A 22,636-nucleotide genomic window follows, 5' to 3' on the forward strand; every position below is an offset into this window, starting at 1 on the left:
CACAGTGACATCACTATTACCTATACTAATAATACAGGGACATGAAAAGGAAGGTGAAGGGGATATAGGAGTGTCACAGTGACATCACTTTTATCTACAGTGCATCCGGAAAATATTCACAACACTTCAAATTTTTCCACATTTTGTTATGTTACAGTCTTATTCCAACATGGAATAACTAAATTTTTGCCCTCAAAATTCTACACACAATACCCCATAATGACAACGAGTAAAACATTTTTTTTAGATATTTGCAAATGTAATAAAAAAAAAACGCCAGCAACAGACCGGCATCTCGCACCCTTCGCGGCCCGCACTGAGCCCAAATTCGCAGAATTTTGCTCGCAGCCCAATGGGGCTGCGAAAAATTCCACAAATTCGGGCTGCCGTAAGTGCGGCCATTGCCGCGATGACTTGCACTGGCGACATCATCATGGCTAATTGGATCGACCTCTAAAGCTGCATACACACACAACGATTTTTTTACCAACGATTTTATGAACTATTTTATGAACGATTATCTGTCAGATTTTTTAAAGTGTAATGAACGATTTCTACTTCAGGGTCCATAGGGGGTCCACAGGGTTGACCTTGGGGGTATAGCTGGATCTGGATCCACGGGCACCACGCAATTAAAGCTTTTCCTGCTCCCAGGATGCACTTGGGTCCATCCTCCTCTATACCCCGCCCCTGAGCCACAGGCACCTCAGTTTTCGTTGGTGCCCGGCTGGAGTCTGGTCACCCTGCAGGAGCAGCTCCTAAGCTTATCTTTAAAGAAGAAAAGTTTTTATTTTTTCTTGTTTTTTACACTCTTCAGAGCGGCAGCATCAGACTGTCCATTAGGACGTTTATACTGCCTCTCCTACACCCCGCTGGCGCCGCGACGCCAGTACAGATCTGGGGATCGCGGCGGGACACCAGAGTCTGTACTAGCCGGGCTCTGGGGACTCCCTTCGACTGCTGCCGGAAGCGCCAGGGATCAGGTAAGCCGCGGGTCGCCGAGTGTGGTGGCCCGCTGTTACTAAATGCAGTCGGATGCCTCCGGTCTCTGAGGAGGCATGCCCCGCGTGACCGCTAGACCACCAGGGTGTCAGGCTGGCAGCGGGAACCGGCAACCCTGGGGTTTATTGCTAGCCAGGGGAGGCAGCCTTCCCTGTCTAGCGGCTCCTCCCCTCAGCTCAGCGCGCCTTCGCTCAAGTGTGCTGGCGTCGCTGTGCTGCTCTTATCTTGCGGCCACTCCTCCTCTGAGGTCTCCGGTGGCCATCTTCTTTTGGCAAAGCATCGCAGATCTCCCAGGCGGTTCAAGTGGTCCGGTCCCCCTGTGTACCTCTCCCCTGCTAAAGGACAGTGTACACAGCGCTATAGCCATCCCAGACACTGAATCTGGGCGGTTGATTGTAGCAAAAGGTGCAGTGAGTATATCTTCTCTATATTGTATGAGACTTTTGCTAGTGCTGTCTGTGACTTATTTCTACTTACTGTCAGCTTATACCTATCCCTTTCCTTCTCCTACGGCCCGGGCAGGTGTGTTGGGGAGGGGCGTTTTTCTGTGTACCTCACTTATATAAATCAAAGTATTTGTGAGGTCAGTCACATACTACTCAGTACCATTTTGTGGGCTGTTTTTGTTGCCTACTTGGGAGTGCGCAGGTGTTATACGCCTCACCTCTTCTCGGTGATACATACAGTCAGGTGCATAAATATTGGGACATTGACAGAATTTTCATATTTTGGCCTCTATTCACCACCACAATGGCTTTGAAATGAAACAAACAAGATGTGCTTTAACTGCAGACTTTCAGATTTAATTTGAGGGTAATTACATCCAAATCAGGTGAACGGTGTAGGAATTACAACGGTTTCTATATGTGCCTCACACTTTTTAAGGGGCCAAAAGTAATGGGACTATCAACTCAAAAGCTATTTCATGGACAGGTGTGGGCTATTCCCTCGTTATTTCATTATCATTTAAGCAGGTAAAAGGTCTGGAGTTGATTCTTGGTGTGACATTTGCATTTGGAATCAGTTGCTGTCGACTCTCAATATGAGATCCAAAGAGCTGTCACTATCAGTGAAGCAAGCCATCATTAGGCTGAAAAATCAAAACAAACCCATCAGAGAGATAGCAAAAACATTAGGTGTGGCCAAATCAACTGTTTGGAACATTCTTAAAAAGAAAGAACGCACCGGAGAGCTCAGCAACACCAAAAGACCCGGAAGACCACAAAAAACAACTGTGGTGGATGACAGTAGAATTATTTCCCTGGTGAAGAAAAACCCGTTCACAACAGTTGGCCAAATCAAGAACACTCTCCAGGAGGTAGGTGTGTATGTGTCAAAGTCAATAATCAAGAGAAGATTTCACAAGAGTGAATATAGAGGGTTCACCACAAGATGTAAACCATTGGTGAGCCTCAAAAACAGGAAGACCAGATTAGAGTTTGCCAAACAACATCTAAAAAAGCCATTACAGTTCTGGAACAACATCCTATGGACAGATGAGACAAAGATCAACTTGTACCAGAGTGATGGGAAGAGAAGGGTATGGAGAAGGAAAGGAACTGCTCATGATCCAAAACATACCACCTCATCAGTGAAGCATGGTGGTGGTAGTGTCATGGTGTGGGCATTTACAGCTGCCAATGGAACTGGTTCCCTTGTATTTATTGATGATGTGACTGCTGACAAAAGCAGCAGAATGAATTCTGAAGTGTTTCGGGCAATATTATGTGCTCATATTCAGTCAAATGCTTCAGAACTCATTGGACGGCGCTTCACAGTGCAGATGGACAATGACCCGAAGCATACTGCAAAAGTAACCAAAGAGTTTAAGGCTAAAGAGTGGAATGTTATGCAATGGCCAAGTCAATCCCCTGACCTGAATCCGATTGAACATGCATTTCACTTGATGAAGACAAAACTGAAGGGAAAATGCCCCAAGAACAAGCAGGAACTGAAGACATTTGCAGTAGAGGCCTGGCAGAGCATCACCAGGGATGAAACCCAGCGTCTGGTGATGTCTATGCGTTCCAGACTTCAGGCTGTAATTGCCTGCAAAGGATTTGCAACAAAGTATTAAAAAGTGAAAGTTTGATTTAGGATTGTTTAGTTTGTCCCATTACTCTTGGCCCCTTAAAAAGTGGGAGGCACATATAGACACCATTGTAATTCCTACACCGTTCACCTGATTTGGATGTAATTACCCTCAAATTAAATCTGAAAGTCTGCAGTTAAAGCACATCTTGTTTGTTTCATTTAAAAGCCATTGTGGTGGTAAATAGAGGCCAAAATATGAGAATACTGTCAATGTCCCAATATTTATGCACCTGACTGTATATCTACAGGGACATGACTGATAAGGTGAGGGGATCTGGGAGTGTCACAGTGACATCACTTATATCTATACTAATAGTACAGGGACATGACTGGGGAGGTGAGGGGATTTGGGAGTGTCACAGTGACATTAATTATAGATATAGTTATAATACAGGGACATGACTGGGAGGTGAGGGGATTTGGGAGTGTCACAGTGACATCACTTATATCTATACTAATAGTACAGGGACATGACTGGGGAGGTGAGGGGATTTGGGAGTGTCACAGTGACATTAATTATAGCTATAGTTATAATACAGGGACATGACTGGGGAGGTGAGGGGATCTGGGATGTCACAGTGACATCACTTATATCTATACTAATAGTACAGGGACATGACTGGGGAGGTGAGGGGATTTGGGAGTGTCACAGTGACATTAATTATAGCTATAGTTATAATACAGGGCCATGACTGGGGAGGTGAGGGAATTTGGGAGTGTCACAGTGACATCACTTATATCTATACTAATAATACAGGGACATGACTGGGGAGATGAGGGGATTTGGGAGTGTCACAGTGACATCACTTATATATATAGTAATAATACAGGGACATGACTGGGGAGGTGAGGGGATCTGGGAGTGTCACAGTGACATCACATATCTATAGTAATGATACAGGGACATGACTGGGGAGGTGAGGGGATCTGGGAATGTCACAGTGACATCACATATCTATAGTAATGATACAGGGTCATCACTGGGGAGGTGAGGGGATCTGAAAGTGTCACAGTGACATCACGTATCTATAGTAATAATACAGGGACATAACTGAGGAGGTGAGGGGATTTGGGAGTGTCACAGTGACATTACATATCTATAGTAATGATACAGGGACATGACTGGGGAGGTGAGGGGATCTGGGAATGTCACAGTGACATCACATATCTATAGTAATGATACAGGGTCATCACTGGGGAGGTGAGGGGATCTGAAAGTGTCACAGTGACATCATGTATCTATAGTAATAATACAGGGACATAACTGAGGAGGTGAGGGGATTTGGGAGTGTCACAGTGACATTACATATCTATAGTATTAATACAAGGACATGACTGGGGAGGTGAGAGGGTCTGGGAGTATCACAGTGACATCACTTATATCTATAATAATAATACAGGGACATGACTGGGGAGGTGAGGGGATCTGGGACTGTAACAGTGACATTACTTATATCTATAGTAATAATATAGGGATATTACTGGGGAGGTGAGGGGATCTGGGACTGTCACAGTGACATAACTTACCGTATATACTCGAGTATAAGCCGAGTTTTTTCAGCACATTTTTTGTGCTGAAAAAGCACCCCCTCGGCTTATACTCGAGTCATGCCCGCATGGTATGCTGCTGAGTAGCGTACCATGCGGGCTGCGGTGCAGACTGTGTCACTGTGACACAGCCTGCACCGCGTGTGTAGCGCTGACCGGACGGAGTTCGGTCAGCACTACACACTGCTAAACACACAGCCGCCGGAGCCGGCAGCTATGTGTTTGGTGTAATCAGCAGCCACGGAGAGTCTGTCAGACGACGTCTCTCCCATTATGCAAAGCGGCGGAGGAGCCTGTAACAGGGTCGGGACCAGGAGCGGGGTTACAGGTAAGTGTTTTGTTTTTTTTTACATTTCTTTCTACTGGGGGGGCTACTACCGGGGGGTACTACCAGGGGGGGATATCGCTACTGGTGGCACTACCAGAGGGGGGGATTAGTAATGGGGGAACTACCAGGGGGGGATGTTGCTACTGGGGGCACTACCAGGGAGGGGGGGAATACTGGGGGCACTACCAGGGGGGATGTTGCTACTGGGGGCACTACCAGGGGGGGGTTAATACTGGGGGCACTACCAGGGGGGGATATTGCTACTGGGGGCACTACCAGGGGGGGGATTAATATTGGGGGCACTACCAGGGGGGATGTTGCTACTGGGGCACTACCAGGGGGGGATTAATACTGGGGGCACTACCAGGGGGGGATATTGCTACTGGGGGCACTACCAGGGGGGGTATTACTACTGGGGGCACTACCAGGGGGGGATATTACTACTAGGGGCACTACCAGGGGGGGATATTACTACTGGGGGCACTACCAGGGGGGGATTACTACTGGGGGCACTACCAGGGGGGAATTACTACTGGGACAGTACCAGAGGGGGGATTACTACCAGTAGCTGCTGCATTTCCCACCATAGGCTTACACTCGAGTCAATAAGTTTTCCCAGTTTTTTGTGGTAAAATTAGGTACCTCGGCTTATATTCGGGTCGACTTATACTCGAGTATATACGGTATACCTATAATAATAATACAGGGGCATGACTGGGAAAGTGAGGGGATCTGGGTGTCAGTGACATCACATATCTATACTAATAATACAGGGACATGACTGGGGAGGTGAGGGGATCTGGGAGTGTCACAGTGACATCACTTTATAGTAATAATACAGGGACATGACTGGGGAGGTGAGAGGATCTGGGAGTATCACAGTGACATTACTTATATCTACAGTAATACAGGGACATGACTGGGTAGGTGAGGGGATCTGGGAGTATTACAGTGACATCACTTATATCTATAGTAATAATACAGGGACATGACTGGGGAGGTGAGGGTCTGGGAGTATTACAGTAACACCACTTATATCTATAGTAATACAGGGACATAACTGGGGAGGTGAGGATCTGGGAGTATTACAGTGACATTACATATATATATAGTAATACATGGACATGACGGGAGGTAAACTGATCTGTTACTGTCACAGTGACATCATTTATATCTATGGTTATAAGACAGATATATGACTGGGGAGTTGAAGGGATCTGTGAGTATCACAGTGACATCACATATCTATAGTAATAATATATAGACCTACATATTATCAGTGCATCAATACTCACAGTAGCTGGGATATATCACATTGCTCACGGGTATCATGTTTAGTTTCTTTTCTATCACAAGATGGCAGGAGATGTGGTATATTCTGTCCACTTTCCTATATATGGTAAATGGTTACAGATAGGATAGGGGTTTTATTTGTAAGACTGACCCATCTTGCATATTGTGCACTGATGACACCTAAGTAAACAGCTCCATGAGTATAATGTTACCCTTTTATTGATATCTCAAAAGGATTACACAGTAGTGAAGAAGACATCCAGTGAGTGTCAGACACCCAGCAGGCATCCCTGTGTGTCAGGAGAACTGAGCAGGACCCAGAGCCCCATCACGGTGCCTCCACCTCACTCACTGATACATGAGAGAGACAATGACCAGAAGATCCTGGAACTCACCAAAAGGATCATTCAGCTGCTGACTGGAGAGGTGACTGCTGGGAATGGGACATTATACAGTAACACCAGGGGATGGGTCTGGATGATGACTGGAGAGGTGACTGCTGGGAATGAGAAATTATACAGTAACACCAGGGGATGTGTCTGGGTGATGACTGGCGAGGTGACTGCTGGGAATGGGACATTATACAGTAACACCAGGGGATGGGTCTGGGTGATGACTGGAGAGGTGACTGCTGGGAATGGGACATTATACAGTAACATCAGGGGATGTGTCTGGGTGATGACTGGAGAGGTGACTGCTGGGAATGGGACATTATACAGTAACACCAGGGGATGTGTCTGGGTGATGACTGGAGAGGTGACTGCTGGGAATGGGACATTATACAGTAACACCGGGGGATGTGTCTAGGTGATGACTGGAGAGGTGACTGCTGGGAATGGGACATTATACAGTAACACCAGAGGATGTGTCTGGGTGATGACTGGAGAGGTGACTGCTGGGAATAGGACATTATACAGTAACACCAGGGGATGTGCCTGGGTGGTGACTGGAGAGGTGACTGCTGGGAATGTGACATTATACAGTAACACCAGGGGATGTGTCTGGGTGATGGCTGGAGAGGTGACTGCTGGGAATGGGACATTATACAGTAACACCAGGGGATGTGTCTGGGTGATGACTGGAGAGGTGACTGCTGGAAATGGGACATTATACACTAACACCAGGGGATGTGTCTGGGTGGTGCTGGAAATGGGACATTATACAGTAACACCAGGGGATGTGTCTGGGCGATGACTGTATCATTGTGTGTGTCAGGTTCCTATAAGGTGTCTGGATGTCACTGTCTATGTCTCCATGCAGGAGGGGAAGTATATAGAGGAACACAGGGGTCTGAACACGGATGTGATGATGGAGAAACATCGGCCCCTCACATCACTGGGTAAGACGAGACTGTCATTTATTGTACACGGTCGAGCAGGTATGGGTGCCCCCTATATACACACATCATCTGATAATCACATATATACAATGTACTAAGTCACTGTGTGTCACCTACAGATGGACCCAATTTCAGACATACCCCAGAGAGATGTCCCCGTCCTCTGTATTTACAGTATTGTACAGAGGAGAATCACAGGATCCCACAGGATCATCAGGTAGATGGATTTATAGTCTCACCAATATACCAAAGTGACTGTCACTATGTGATCCTTATAGAAACTGTGTGTGTATTATTAACCATAACTCTTTTACTTAATGTGAATTAATTTCTGACATTTTTTAAATGTTATTTTCTAGTTTTGTGGGTTACTTAGGGTGAAAGTCTGGCTAATATAAAGGCAGAAGATATAAAGGGAGAAGAAGAGACGTATGTGACTTATATGAAGGCAGAAGAAGAGACGTATGTGACTGATATGAAGGCAGAAGATATAGAGGGAGAAGAAGAGACATATGTGACTGATATGAAGGCAGAAGATATAGAGGGAGAAGAAGAGACGTATGTGACTGATATGAAGGCAGATGATGTAGAGGGAGAAGAAGAGACGTATGTGATGAGTAATCTGCAGTATAAGCATGAGGAAATCCCTACAGATATTAGCACAGGTGAGGAAAAAACACTTATTACAGTTTCTCAATCACTACAATAATGTCTTATCCTACACCCTGCTCTGTCAGTACAGACTAATAAAGAAAATGTAACTGCCCAGTTGCGGAGTCAGAAGTCATCAGCCCCTATTATACTCCTGCTCTCCCCCTCACATCATCTCGTGTTACCAGCCCAGAGGTCTGACCAGTCTCCTCACCACACTCTCTGGTGTATCTCATACATCAGGAGCCATCAGCCCCTATTATACTCCTGCTCTCCTCCTCCCACCATGTCACTGTGTGTTACCAGCCCGGAGATCTGACCAGTGTCCACCCTACACTCTCTGGTATTTCTCATACATTAGGAGCCATCAGCCTCTAATATACTCCTGCTCTCTCCCTCACATCATGTCGTGTTACCAGCCCAGAGATCTGACCAGTTCCCCCCCTCCCCCCACACTCTCTGGTGTATCTCATACATTATACTCCTGCTCTCTCCCTCACATCCTGTCACTTTGTGTTACCAGCCCAGAGATCTGACCAGTCTCCTTCCTGCACTCTCTGGTGTATCTCATACATCAGGAGCCATCAGCCCCTATTATACTACTGTTCTCCTCCTCACATCATGTCACTGTTTGTTACCAGCCCAGAGATCTGACCAGTCTCCTCGCCACACATTACTACTATACACCCCCTTATGTGCTGTCTATACCCCTCACCCACAGTACATGCTGCACATTACTACTATACACCCCCTTATGTGCTGTCTATACCCCTCACCCACAGTGTATGCTGCACATTACTGCTATACACCCCTTACGTGCTGTCAATACCCATCACCCACAGAATATGCTGCACATTACTACTATACACCCCCTTATGTGCTGTCTATACCCCGCACCCACAGTATATGCTGCACATTACTACTATACACCCCTTATGTGCTGTCTATACTCCTCACCTACATTATATGCTGCACATTACTACTATACATCCCCTTATGTGCTCCCTATACCCCTCACCCCCTTATGGGCTGTCTATACCGTTCACCTACAGTGTATGCTGCACATTACTACGATACACCCCATTATGTGCTGTCTATACCCCTCACCCACAGTATATGCTGCACATTACTACTATACACCCCTTATGTGCTGTCTATACTCCTCACCCACAATGTATGCTATACATTACTACTATACACCCCTTACATGCTGTCTATACCCCTCACCCACAGTACATGCTGCACATTACTACTATACACCCCCTTATGTGCTGCCTATACCCCTCACCCACAGTGTATGCTGCACATTACTGCTATACACCCCTTACGTGCTGTCTATACCCCTCACCCACAGTATATGCTGCACATTACTACTATACACCCCTTATGTGCTGCCTATACCCCTCACCCCCTTATGGGCTGTCTATACCGTTCACCTACAGTGTATGCTGCACATTACTACGATACACCCCATTATGTGCTGTCTATACCCCTCACCCACAGTATATGCTGCACATTACTACTATACACCCCCTTATGTGCTGTCTATACCCCTCACCCACTGTATATGCTGCACATTACTACTATACACCCCTTATGTGCTGTCTATACCCCTCACCCACAGTATATGCTGCACATTACTACTATACACCCCTTATGTGCTGTCTATACCCCTCACCCACAATGTATGCTATACATTACTACTATACACCCCTTACCCACAGTACATGCTGCACATTACTACTATACACCCCCTTATGTGCTGTCTATACCCCTCACCAACAGTGTATGCTGCACATTACTGCTATACACCCTTTACGTGCTGTCTATACCCCTCACCCACAGTATATACTGCACATTACTACTATACACCCCCTTATGTGCTGTCTATACCCCTCACCCACAATGTATGCTGAACATTACTACTATACACCCCTTATGTGCTGTCTATACCCCTCACCCACAGTATATGCTGCACATTACTACTATACACCCCTTATGTGCTGCCTACACCCCTCACCCACAGTATATGCTGCACATTACTACTATACACCCCCTTATGTGCTGTCTATACCCCTCACCTACAGTATATACTGCACAGTACTACTATACGCCCCCTTATGAGCTGCCTATACCCCTCACCTACAGTATATGGTGCACATTACTACTATACACCCCTTATGTGCTGTCTGTACCCCTCACCCACAGTATATGCTGCGCATTACTACTATACACCCCCTTATGTGCTGTCTGTACCCCTCACCCACAGTATATGCTGCACATTACTACTATACACCCCCTTATGTGCTGCCTATACCCCTCACCCACAGTATATGCTGCACATTACTACTATACACCCCTTATGTGCTGTCTATACCCCTCACCCACAGTATATGCTGCACATTACCACTATACACCCCTTATGTGCTGTCTATACCCCTCACCCACAGTATATGCTATACATTACTACTGTACACCCCCTTATGTGCTGTCTTTACCCCTTACCCACAGTATATGCTGCACATTACTACTATACACCCCATTATACCCCTCACCCACAGTATATGCTGCACATTACTACTATACACCCCGTTATGTGCTGTCTGTACCCCTCACCCACAGTATATGCTGCACATTACTACTGTACAACCCCTTATGTGCTGCCTATATCCCTCACCCACAGTATATGCTGCACAGTACTACTATACACCCCCTTATGTGCTGTCTATACCCCTCACCCACAATGTATGCTGAACATTACTACTATACACCCCTTATGTGCTGTCTATACCCCTCACCCACAGTATATGCTGCACATTACTACTATACACCCCTTATGTGCTGTCTATACCCCTCACCCACAATGTATGCTATACATTACTACTATACACCCCTTACGTGCTGTCTATACCCCTCACCCACAGTACATGCTGCACATTACTACTATACACCCCTTACGTGCTGTCTATACCCCTCACCCACAGTATATGCTGCACATTACTACTATACACCCCCTTATGTGCTGTCTATACCCCTCACCCACAGTGTATGCTGCACATTACTGCTATACACCCCTTACGTGCTGTCTATACCCCTCACCCACAGTATATTCTGCACATTACTACTATACACCCCCTTATGTGCTGCCTATACCCCTCACCCCCTTATGTGCTGTCTATACCCCTCACCCACAGTGTATGCTGCACATTACTGCTATACACCCCTTACGTGCTGTCTATACCCCTCACCCACAGTATATGCTGCACATTACTACTATACACCCCCTTATGTGCTGCCTATACCCCTCACCCCCTTATGTGCTGTCTATACCCCTCACCCACAGTGTATGCTGCACATTACTGCTATACACCCCTTACGTGCTGTCTATACCCCTCACCCACAGTATATGCTGCACATTACTACGATACACCCCATTATGTGCTGTCTATACCCCTCACCCACAGTATATGCTGCACATTACTACTATACACCCCCATATGTGCTGTCTATACCCCTCACCCACTGTATATGCTGCACATTACTACTATACACCCCCTTATGTGCTGTCTATACCCCTCACCCACAATGTATGCTGAACATTACTACTATACACCCCTTATGTGCTGTCTATACCCCTCACCCACAGTATATGCTGCACATTACTGCTATACACCCCTTATGTGCTGTCTATACCCCTCACCCACAATGTATGCTATACATTACTACTATACACCCCTTATGTGCTGTCTATACCCCTCACCCACAGTATATGCTGCACATTACTGCTATACACCCCTTATGTGCTGTCTATACCCCTCACCCACAATGTATGCTATACATTACTACTATACACCCCTTACGTGCTGTCTATACCCCTCACCCACAGTACATGCTGCACATTACTACTATACACCCCCTTATGTGCTGTCTATACCCCTCACCCACAGTGTATGCTGCACATTACTGCTATACACCCCTTACGTGCTGTCTATACCCCTCACCCACGGTATATGCTGCACATTACTACTATACACCCCCTTATGTGCTGTCTATACTCCTCACCTACATTATATGCTGCACATAACTACTATACACCCCCTTATGTGCTGTCTATACCCCTCACCCACAATGTATGCTGAACCTTACTACTATACACCCCTTATGTGCTGTCTATACCCCTCACCCACAGTATATGCTGCACATTACTACTATACACCCCTTATGTGCTGCCTACACCCCTCACCCACAGTATATGCTGCACATTACTACTATACACCCCTTATGTGCTGTCTATACCCCTCACCTACAGTATATACTGCACAGTACTACTATACGCCCCCTTATGTGCTGCCTATACCCCTCACCTACAGTATATGCTGCACATTACTACTATACACCCCTTATGTGCTGTCTGTACCCCTCACCCACAGTATATGCAGCACATTACTACTATACACCCCCTTTTGTGCTGTCTGTACCCCTCACCCACAGTATATGCTGCACATTACTACTATACACCCCCTTATGTTCTGCCTATACCCCTCACCCACAGTATATGCTGCACATTACTACTATACACCCCTTATGTGCTGTCTATACTCCTCACCCACAGTATATGCTGCACATTACCACTATACACCCCTTATGTGCTGTCTATACCCCTCACCCACAGTATATGCTATACATTACTACTGTACACCCCCTTATGTGCTGTCTTTACCCCTTACCCACAGTATATGCTGCACATTACTACTATACACCCCATTATACCCCTCACCCACAGTATATGCTGCAAAGTACTACTATACACCCCCTTATGTGCTGCCTATATCACTCACCCACAGTATATGCTGCACAGTACTACTATACACCCCCTTATGTGCTGCCTATATCCCTCACCTACAGTTTATGCTGCACATTAATACTATACACCCCCTTATGTGCTGTCTATACCCCTCACCTACAGTATATGCTGCACAGTACTACTATACACCCCCCAATGTGCTGCCTATACTTCTCACCCACAGTATATGCTGCACATTACTACTATTCTCCCCCTTATGTGCTGCCTATACCCCCCACCCAAAGTATATTCTGCATATTACTACTATACACCCCCTTATGTGCTGCCTATACCCCTCACCCACATTATGTGCTGCACATTGCCACTATACCATCCCTTAGGTGCTGTCTATACCCCTCACCCACAGTATATGCTATACATTACTACTGTACACCCCCTTATGTGCTGTCTATACCCCTTACCCACAGTATATGCTGCACATTACTACTATACATCCCATTATACCCCTCACCCACAGTATATGCTGCACAGTACTACTATACACCCCCTTATGTGCTGTCTATACCTTTCACCCACAGTATATGCTACACAATTGTACAAACCATGAAATATCCAATGCCAACTGACGAGGGCTGTCATTGCTAGGTTATGTGATTCTCTTTATATTTTAAGACAAGAGTCATCTTTGTTATTTTGTAAATGTATCTTACTTACAATCTGGAAAAAGAAACAAAACCACTAAACATTGAGAACTTAGTAAAAGCAATTCTATCCATACACTTTATTTTATTTCCTACAGATGGACGCACAATCAAGAATACCTCAGAAGGAGATCTCATTTTGTGTTTACATTTTAAAAAAGAAGACAACATCAGAGAGGGTTCTTCAAGAGACGTCCCCATTACTCAATATTTGCATCCAGAATGTCACAGTGCAGATATATCATCTGGTCCCTCTAATCATGGGAAATGTTCCCCTGATACCTCCAATATTGCTACACACAGTACAGCTCACAGAGGTGATAAAAACTTTTTCTGTTCTGAATGTGGGAATTTTTTCACAAGGAAAACCAGTCTTGTTACACATCAGAGATATCACACAGGGGAGAAACCATTTCCATGCTCTGAGTGTGGGAAATGTTTCTCAAAGAAATCACATCTTGTTATACATCAGAGATATCACACAGGGGAGAAACCATTTCCATGTTCTGAGTGTGGGAAATGTTTCACAGAGAAAGCAGTTCTTATTAGACATCAGAGACATCACACAGGGGAGAAACCATTTCCATGCTCTGAGTGTGGGAAATGGTTTACCCAGAAATCGCTGCTTGTTACACATCAGAGAACTCACACAGGGGATAAACCTTTTCCATGCTCTGAGTGTGGGAAATGTTTAAGAAAGAAATCATCTCTTGTTACACATCAGAGACGTCACACAGGGGAGAAGCCATTTCCATGCTCGGAGTGTGGGAAATGTTTTTCACAGAAATCAAATCTTATTACACATCAAATAATACATAAAAAAAAAAGAGCTGAAAGACATAAAACATAATACTTTAAATTATTCAAATGCTTAGATTTTTTTGGGCTAATCTTTTGTGTTTTGAATATCAGCAATAGTAGAATGGACAATAAACAGCGTCATCAGTAGACTAAACATTGGTACATTTTCCACCCAACAATCAACCTGTAATAAAAGAGAAGTATATATTTCACAATCATGTACAACAGAAGGGAACAGACATTGCAAAGAGCAGGGAGGGAAAGATGTTTTTGTGTTGCTAACCGAAAGCAAGTAGTCCTTAGTTTCCTTAAACTCTAGCCAAGAGATCCATGTGGTGATATATTCCCAATGTCAGTCCATCGTGGAGTACATCACATCTTCCATCTGATGTTATACATATGTGATGTAATGAGTTGCTGTAATTGTCATTACCTGTGTGTGATGGGGATCAGTGAGGCAGAGATTATAGTAGCACACTGCCTGTTATATACTCACACACACAGTACTATGTATGTCCTCTCATCACTCTGCATTTCATTCCACTGACCAATTGGCTCAGATGTAGGCCTGTGTCTTATCAGCCATACTATATCTTACCATTCAGTCTTAGGGGGCAGCTAGCTGAGGGGGCAACTAACTGTGGTAATACGCAAAGTGTAGAATAACTAAGTGGGTTTTCTAAACAAGTAAAAAAAAAACAGTGTAACAAACATTGATCACCATCTGTGACCAGGTAACTTCATATTCAAACTTGACATTTGTTTATGTACTGTCCTACAATTTTCACCCTTTTAATCCAAAATCAACATGTTTTAAATATTGATTGTTCTAATATCACTCCATGGTATCTTCTCTAAGGCTATTACATCCATCACTCTCCCTGTATGTCACCCCTCTGTACACATTGCCACCTCATTACTCTACTCCCCTCTTATATACACACACGAGCTTTTTCCTATATCATTCCATGGTATCTTCTCTAAGGCTATTACATCTGTCACTCTCCCTGTATGTCACCCCTCTGTACACATTGCCGCCTCATTACTCTACTCCCCTCTTATATACACACACATGAGCTTTTTCCTATATCATTCCATGGTATCTTCTCTAAGGCTATTACATCCGTCACTCTCCCTGTATCTCACCCTTCTGTACACATTGCCTCCTCATTACTCTACTCCCCTCTTATATACACACATGAGCTTTCCTATATCACTCCATGGTATCTTCTCTAAGGCTATTACATCTGTCACTATCCCTGTATGTCACCCCTCTGTACACATTGCCTCCTCATTACTCTACTCCCCTCTTATATACACACATGAGCTTTTTCCTATATCACTCCATGGTATCTTCTCTAAGGCTATTACATCCGTCACTCTCCCTATATCTCACCCCTCTGTACACATTGCCTCTTCATTACTCTACTCCCCTCTTATATACATACATGAGCTTTTTCCTATATCACTCCATGGTATCTTCTCTAAGGCTATTACACCCGTCACTCTCCCTGTATATCTCACCCCTCTGTACACATTGCCTCCTCATTACTATACTCCCCTATTATATACACACATGAGCTATTTTCTTATCTATATACACTGACAAACATCCTTAACCTGTCGCCATAAAAATCTTTCATAGACCTCCTACAACTATAATTATCTCTCTCCTGCTTCTATTTGCTGGTGACATATCTCCAAATCTAGGCCCCACTCATAACGGACCATAATCCAAGAAACCTCATAAACATCATGTTTCTCCCATCACCCTCCCAGGCAGTGGCGGGCTGGGCCGGGGGGCAGGGAGCCATGTGCCCCCCGGGCCGCAGCGTCCACAGACTGCACCGCGTGTGTAGCGCTGACCGATCGGTCAGCGCTAAACAGCACAAACACACAGCCGCCGGAGCCGGCAGCTGTGTGTTTGCTTTAGCAGCTGATGAGAGTCAGACAGACTCTCATCGGCTGCTGCTCCCACTGCCAGAGCCGGACATCTTCCGGCTCGCGCAGTGGGTAATGGGAGTGACGCGTCACTCCCATGACGCGTCACTCCCATAATGCAAAGCGGCGGACGGAGGAGCTGATCTCGGCGGTGGGACCAGGAGCAGGAGCTGGTGTCAGGTAAGTGTTTTTTTTTTTTTAATATGTGTGTCTACTGCGGGGGGTCTGACACTATAAGGAGGAGACCACTACTGGGGGCACTACAAAGGGGGGGACTACTACTACTGGGGGTGCTACAAGGGGGGGACTACTACTAGGGGCACTACAACGGAGGGACTGCTACTACTGGGGGCACTACAAGGGGGGACTACTACTACTACTGGGGGCACTACAAGGGGGGACTACTACTGGGGGCACTACAAGGGGGGTACTACTACTGGGGGGGACTACTACTAGGGGCATTGCATAGGGGGGAGGGGACTACTACTAGGGGCACTACATAGGGGGGAGGGGACTACCACTGGGGGCACTGCATCGAGGGACCACAGCTGGGGGCTTTATATACAATAGTGGGGGTACTGCATAGGGGGAAGACTACAACTGGGGCCACTATTTAAGGGGCACTGCATAAGGGTTACCACTACTGGGGGCACTATATAAGGGGCTTACTACTGGGGGCACAAGGGGCACTGCATAGGGGGGATCACTACTGGGGGCACTACTCGAGGCCTGCTTAAGGGTGTCCTCTCCTGTGGCACTGCATATGGGCACTACGACAGGGCTGTCCCTAATCTTTATTTTTACCTTACATTAATCCCATATGGACCCGCCTCCTCCTAGAACACTTCAGGGGGGGGGGCGCCGTAGCATGCACGTTCTTTTGGGCACCCTGGCTACACGCTACTCCTCTGCCAGGCCACCTGCATGCATTTGCCCCCCAGGCTAAAAGTTGCCAGCCAGCCCCTGCTCCCAGTCACTATAATGTGCCTTATGGAATGCTGCTCTGTCTGTAACCTTTATCTCAAAAACCTCAACCTTCTGGCGATAACAGAAACATGGCTCACACAATCAGACACTCCTTCCCCTGTAGCACTGTCACACAATCAGACACTCCCGCCCCTGCAGCACTGTCACAATCAGACACTCCCTCCCCTGCAGCACTGTCACACAATCAGACACTCCCTCCCCTGCAGCACTGTCACACAATCAGACACTCTCCCCTGCAGCACTGTCACACAATCAGACACTCCCTCCCCTGCAGCACTGTCACACGGTGACTACATGTCACACACACCTCCAGGCCTGGTAATAGTAAAGGAGGTGGGGTTGGAATATTACTGTCCCAATCTATCACATACCCAGTTCTCCCACAGGTACCATCACTCACATTTACATTATTTGTACATTCTGTCAGGACTGTCACCCCTTTCTCCCTGCGTGTTGCTGTCTATCACCCACCTGGGCCACCCCAACATATTTCTGCCTGGCTCCCTCACTTCCTATCCTCAGACATCTCCACCATCATCATGGGTGATATCAGTATCACTACTGACAGTCCCCAATCACCTCATGTCTCCAATCTACTCTCTGTAACCTCCTCTCTGCCTCTCCCAATGGTCTCCTCTACTCATCAGGAGGGTCACTGCCTTGTTCTGCTAACACCAAGGAAGAACTAGAAGAGGTTGTCTGTCATTGGTACACATGTATAATATATAACTTATTGTTAGCTGTAACATGTATAGATTATATGCAGTCAGTGAGATATTAAAGGAAAGAGAATTAGAAATGTGAATATAGAATGAAGCGTGTGTAATAAGGAAATACTGAGCCGTACGGCCCTACCATTGGTCGTATTTATGTGTATATATACGTGTCTTTCTCACTTGTTATATATTGTTATTCATTGAGATAATAAATTCTTTATTCCAAATCCCTCAATATTGATCAGCGTTTTATTCTCTGTACTCTTATGTCTATTTATATCACATTCACTGGTGATCCCAACACAGATCTTTCATAGAGAATATCATCTGATTCCTTTTACAGTACAGACAAATTAGCCAGAGTATAATGTTTTGTACAATGTATCTCCTGATAGAATCCTTGTCACGACCAGGGCTGTGCAGCGCCGGAGGTTGCGGTCCTTACCTGTCCGTGTGCTCTGGCGGGGTCCCTTCGGCGGGGGTGCAGGTTAGTCTTGAGGGACGGTGGCTGGGCTGCAGGCTGTGGCTCATGACAAGCAGCTACTGGGTGCCGCCGTCTTGGATTTGGGCATGTGACCTGTTCTGCCTATCCAGTCACAGCATCATCCTGGGAGTCCTAGCAACCAATCATGCACCTTCCTTGGGTACTTAATGGCTGTGTGGAAGTCCTTTAGTTGCCAGTGCAACGTTATACACAGTGCTAGCTGTGTGCTAGTTCTCTGTGCTCCCTTGTGTTATTGCTGTATCCTGCAGTTATAGCTGCCCTGTGTCACTGCTCAGTCTGCTTTATCTCCAGCTGCAATCGGTCACCACTCAGCTCTGCTTTAGCTCCAGCTGCAATCAGTCACCACTCAGCTCTGCTTTAGCTCCAGCTGCAATCAGTCACCGCTCAGCTCTGCTTTATCCCCAGCTGCAATCAGTCACCGCTCAGCTCTGCTTTATCCCCAGCTGCAATCGGTCACCGCTCAGCTCTGCGTTATCCCCAGCTGCAATCGGTCACCGCTCAGCTCTGCGTTATCCCCAGCTGCAATCGGTCACCGCTCAGCTCTGCGTTATCCCCAGCTGCAATCGGTCACCGCTCAGCTCTGCGTTATCCCCAGCTGCAATCGGTCACCGCTCAGCTCTGCGTTATCCCCAGCTGCAATCGGTCACCGCTCAGCTCTGCTTTATCCCCAGCTGCAATCGGTCACCGCTCAGCTCTGCTTTATCCCCAGCTGCAATCGGTCACCGCTCAGCTCTGCTTTATCCCCAGCTGCAATCGGTCACCGCTCAGCTCTGCTTTATCCCCAGCTGCAATCGGTCACCGCTCAGCTCTGCTTTATCCCCAGCTGCAATCGGTCACCGCTCAGCTCTGCTTTATCCCCAGCTGCAATCGGTCACCGCTCAGCTCTGCTTTATCCCCAGCTGCAATCGGTCACCGCTCAGCTCTGCTTTATCCCCAGCTGCAATCGGTCACCGCTCAGCTCTGCTTTATCCCCAGCTGCAATCGGTCACCGCTCAGCTCTGCTTTATCCCCAGCTGCAATCGGTCACCGCTCAGCTCTGCTTTATCCCCAGCTGCAATCGGTCACCGCTCAGCTCTGCTTTATCCCCAGCTGCAATCGGTCACCGCTCAGCTCTGCTTTATCCCCAGCTGCAATCGGTCACCGCTCAGCTCTGCTTTATCCCCAGCTGCAATCGGTCACCGCTCAGCTCTGCTTTATCTCCAGCTGCAATCGGTCACCGCTCAGCTCTGCTTTATCTCCAGCTGCAATCGGTCACCGCTCAGCTCTGCTTTAGCTCCAGCTGCAATCGGTCACCGCTCAGCTCTGCTTTAGCTCCAGCTGCAATCGGTCACCGCTCAGCTCTGCTTTAGCTCCAGCTGCAATCGGTCACCGCTCAGCTCTGCTTTAGCTCCAGCTGCAATCGGTCACCGCTCAGCTCTGCTTTAGCTCCAGCTGCAATCGGTCACCGCTCAGCTCTGCTTTAGCTCCAGCTGCAATCGGTCACCGCTCAGCTCTGCTTTAGCTCCAGCTGCAATCGGTCACCGCTCAGCTCTGCTTTAGCTCCAGCTGCAATCGGTCACCGCTCAGCTCTGCTTTAGCTCCAGCTCTTAAGCTGAGCATACAGTATACAATTTTCTGTCAGATATCTGTCCACCTGGCTGGTTAGAATGAAAACCTGGTAATGTATGGGAGCACATGACAGTCCATCATATGGTTTTAAACACTGAAAAAAGGACAAAAAAAATTGTTCACATTTATTACATTTGTGTGTTTTAACCAGTTTGTCTGAACAACCATTTTTGGCTAATTTCCAGTGTTTGTGAGCAAATATACGATTGTCATACTCAGAGTCTCAGTAATCTAATATGACATTTATTGGTGATAAAATCTACTAAAAGGAATCTTTGGAAATAATAACGATTAGGTAGGTTCATAAAGATATAAAATGTGTACACTTTATTAAAAAATATTTTAAAAATATGTAAATACGTGTATCAATTCGTTAAAAACTATCTAAAGTGCAAACACCTAATACCGGTATACAAAACATATGAAATTACCACATGACAACATATATCACATTAACATAAAAAAATGACACATTGGTAAAACCTCTAAAATCCAAAAACGTATGGATAACTTCTGTGTATACTGGAATAACCCCACTTGTAATAATGTATTTCAGGGGATAATATCCTTATGTATAAATATCAGAATATCTGGTGGTGATACGCTTAGTGCGTGATACGCTGAGTACGTGATACGCTGAGTGCGTGATACGCTGAGTGCGTGATACGCTTAGTACGTGATACGCTGAGTACATGATACGCTGAGTGCGTGATACGCTGAGTACGTGATACGCTGAGTGCGTGATACGCTGAGTGCGTGATACGCTGAGTACGTGATACGCTGAGTGCGTGATACGCTGAGTACGTGATACGCTGAGTACGTGATACACTGAGTGCGTGATACGCTTAGTACGTGATACGCTGAGTGCGTGATACGCTGAGTGCGTGATACGCTGAGTACGTGATACGCTGAGTGCGTGATACGCTTAGTACGTGATACGCTGAGTGCGTGATACGCTGAGTGCGTGATACGCTTAGTAGATTTTATCACTGATAAATGTCATATTAGATTACTGAGACTTTGAGTCATTAATTTTATGAATCTAACGAGTTGGATATATACCTATACTGTAAGGTATGCGCTAGGAATTACTGTCTTTTCTGTATATGATTATTCAAGAAACTGTTGAACCGTCACTGCAAACACAGGCTGACAAAATTATGGGCGCAATAGCGGATATAAAATCGCAGTTGTCTGGTATATCACATCAAGTCTCTGAAAATAAGAATAAGAACCGTATTGGGGCTAATTTTCATGATATCACTGAACTGAAACAAGTGTCTTCGCTAACTACCATACAACAACAGCTACTCTCCAAGGTTGTTGACCTCGAAAATCAGTCAAGTCGCAACAATCTCCACCAGTTGGGACTAAGCGAGTCTGTCAAGGGCCCCGATATTACCAAATTTCTATTATCTGATTTTCTTGGCCTCTCTGAGGAATTAAGGTCCATGGAACTTTGACATTCTCATCATACAAGACCTCGTGCAGTTTTATTTAAGTGTCTAAACTTCCGCCATAAGGAACTAATTTGGTCTACTGCCAGGAAACAAGGCTCGCTCTCCTGGCATGGTAAACGTATTTCCATTTTTCAGGTTTATTCTGTGGAAGTATCCAGAGCCCGCAGAGAAATGACTCCGGTCTGCTCTCAGCTTGTGCAGGCTTCCCAACGTTTTGCTCTCCTCTATCCTGCTCGGCTGAGGTTATTCACATCGCAAGGTCCTAGAGACTTTGGGCCTGATTCAGACCCGTTCGCTATTTGCGGTCATTCGTTTAAAAACAAGGGGTGGCTATTCAAATGATCCGTTCGCAAATTGCAGTCTGTTCACACCTCTAAGTCTGAACGAGCGAGCAAAACATATGCTCGTTTATTTGTTAAAACCGCCCCCTGGCCGCTCGCACCATATGTCATGTCCGCTATTTATTAGATTAATCGAGTACATCGACCAGCGTATGAACTGCTCGCTATTCTTGTGGTTGGTTTTTGCTACCACAATCTTGCGAGCAGTTCTGGCTATAAAATAACCCAGTGACGTGGTCAATGACGCTGCTGTATTAATTATGCACACCCATAAAACGCCCGTTTTGACCTTTAAGCACGCCTGCGTTCGGATCTCCACTCCCCATTTTCAAGCACCTTCCCCTGTTACCACCCACATACGCCTCATTCTGTCACTCAAAATAGCAGGCATTCGCTATATTGCGAGCACATGAATTTCGGCCACACTGACTGGTTCGCGCATGCGTATAACGATCCGTACGCATGCGCATATGTGCGAACATCGCTTGGAACGAGCGTACTGCCGCTAGCGAGTGGC

The 22,636-nt window shown here is 46.1% G+C and overlaps 1 protein-coding gene across 1 annotated transcript; it reads left to right on the plus strand.

The window, feature by feature from the left end:
* Positions 1–7,570: 7,570 nt before the first annotated feature.
* Positions 7,571–21,781, plus strand: LOC148443078 (uncharacterized). The gene is made up of 6 exons (XM_088463266.1): positions 7,571–7,604; positions 7,724–7,821; positions 8,086–8,269; positions 13,859–14,449; positions 14,673–14,849; positions 21,438–21,781. The coding sequence occupies exons 1-6, from the start codon at positions 7,571–7,573 to the stop codon at positions 21,779–21,781; spliced, it is 1,428 nt and encodes a 475-aa protein (XP_088319392.1).
* Positions 21,782–22,636: the final 855 nt, after the last annotated feature.

Source organism: Taudactylus pleione, unplaced genomic scaffold, assembly GCF_031769625.1.
Source record: "Taudactylus pleione unplaced genomic scaffold, aTauple2 ptg001336l, whole genome shotgun sequence".
NCBI classification, from domain to species: Eukaryota; Metazoa; Chordata; class Amphibia; order Anura; family Myobatrachidae; genus Taudactylus; species Taudactylus pleione.

Coding starts and splice junctions, on each gene's coding strand:
- LOC148443078 (XM_088463266.1), top strand. CDS start 7,571: ATGATGGAGAAACATCGGCCCCTCACATCACTGG. Junction 14,450..14,672: donor ATGCTCTGAGTGTGGGAAAT/GTTTAAGAAAGA, acceptor TTTGAATATCAG/CAATAGTAGAATGGACAATA. Junction 14,850..21,437: donor TTTTGTGTTGCTAACCGAAA/GCAAGTAGTCCT, acceptor TGATTATTCAAG/AAACTGTTGAACCGTCACTG.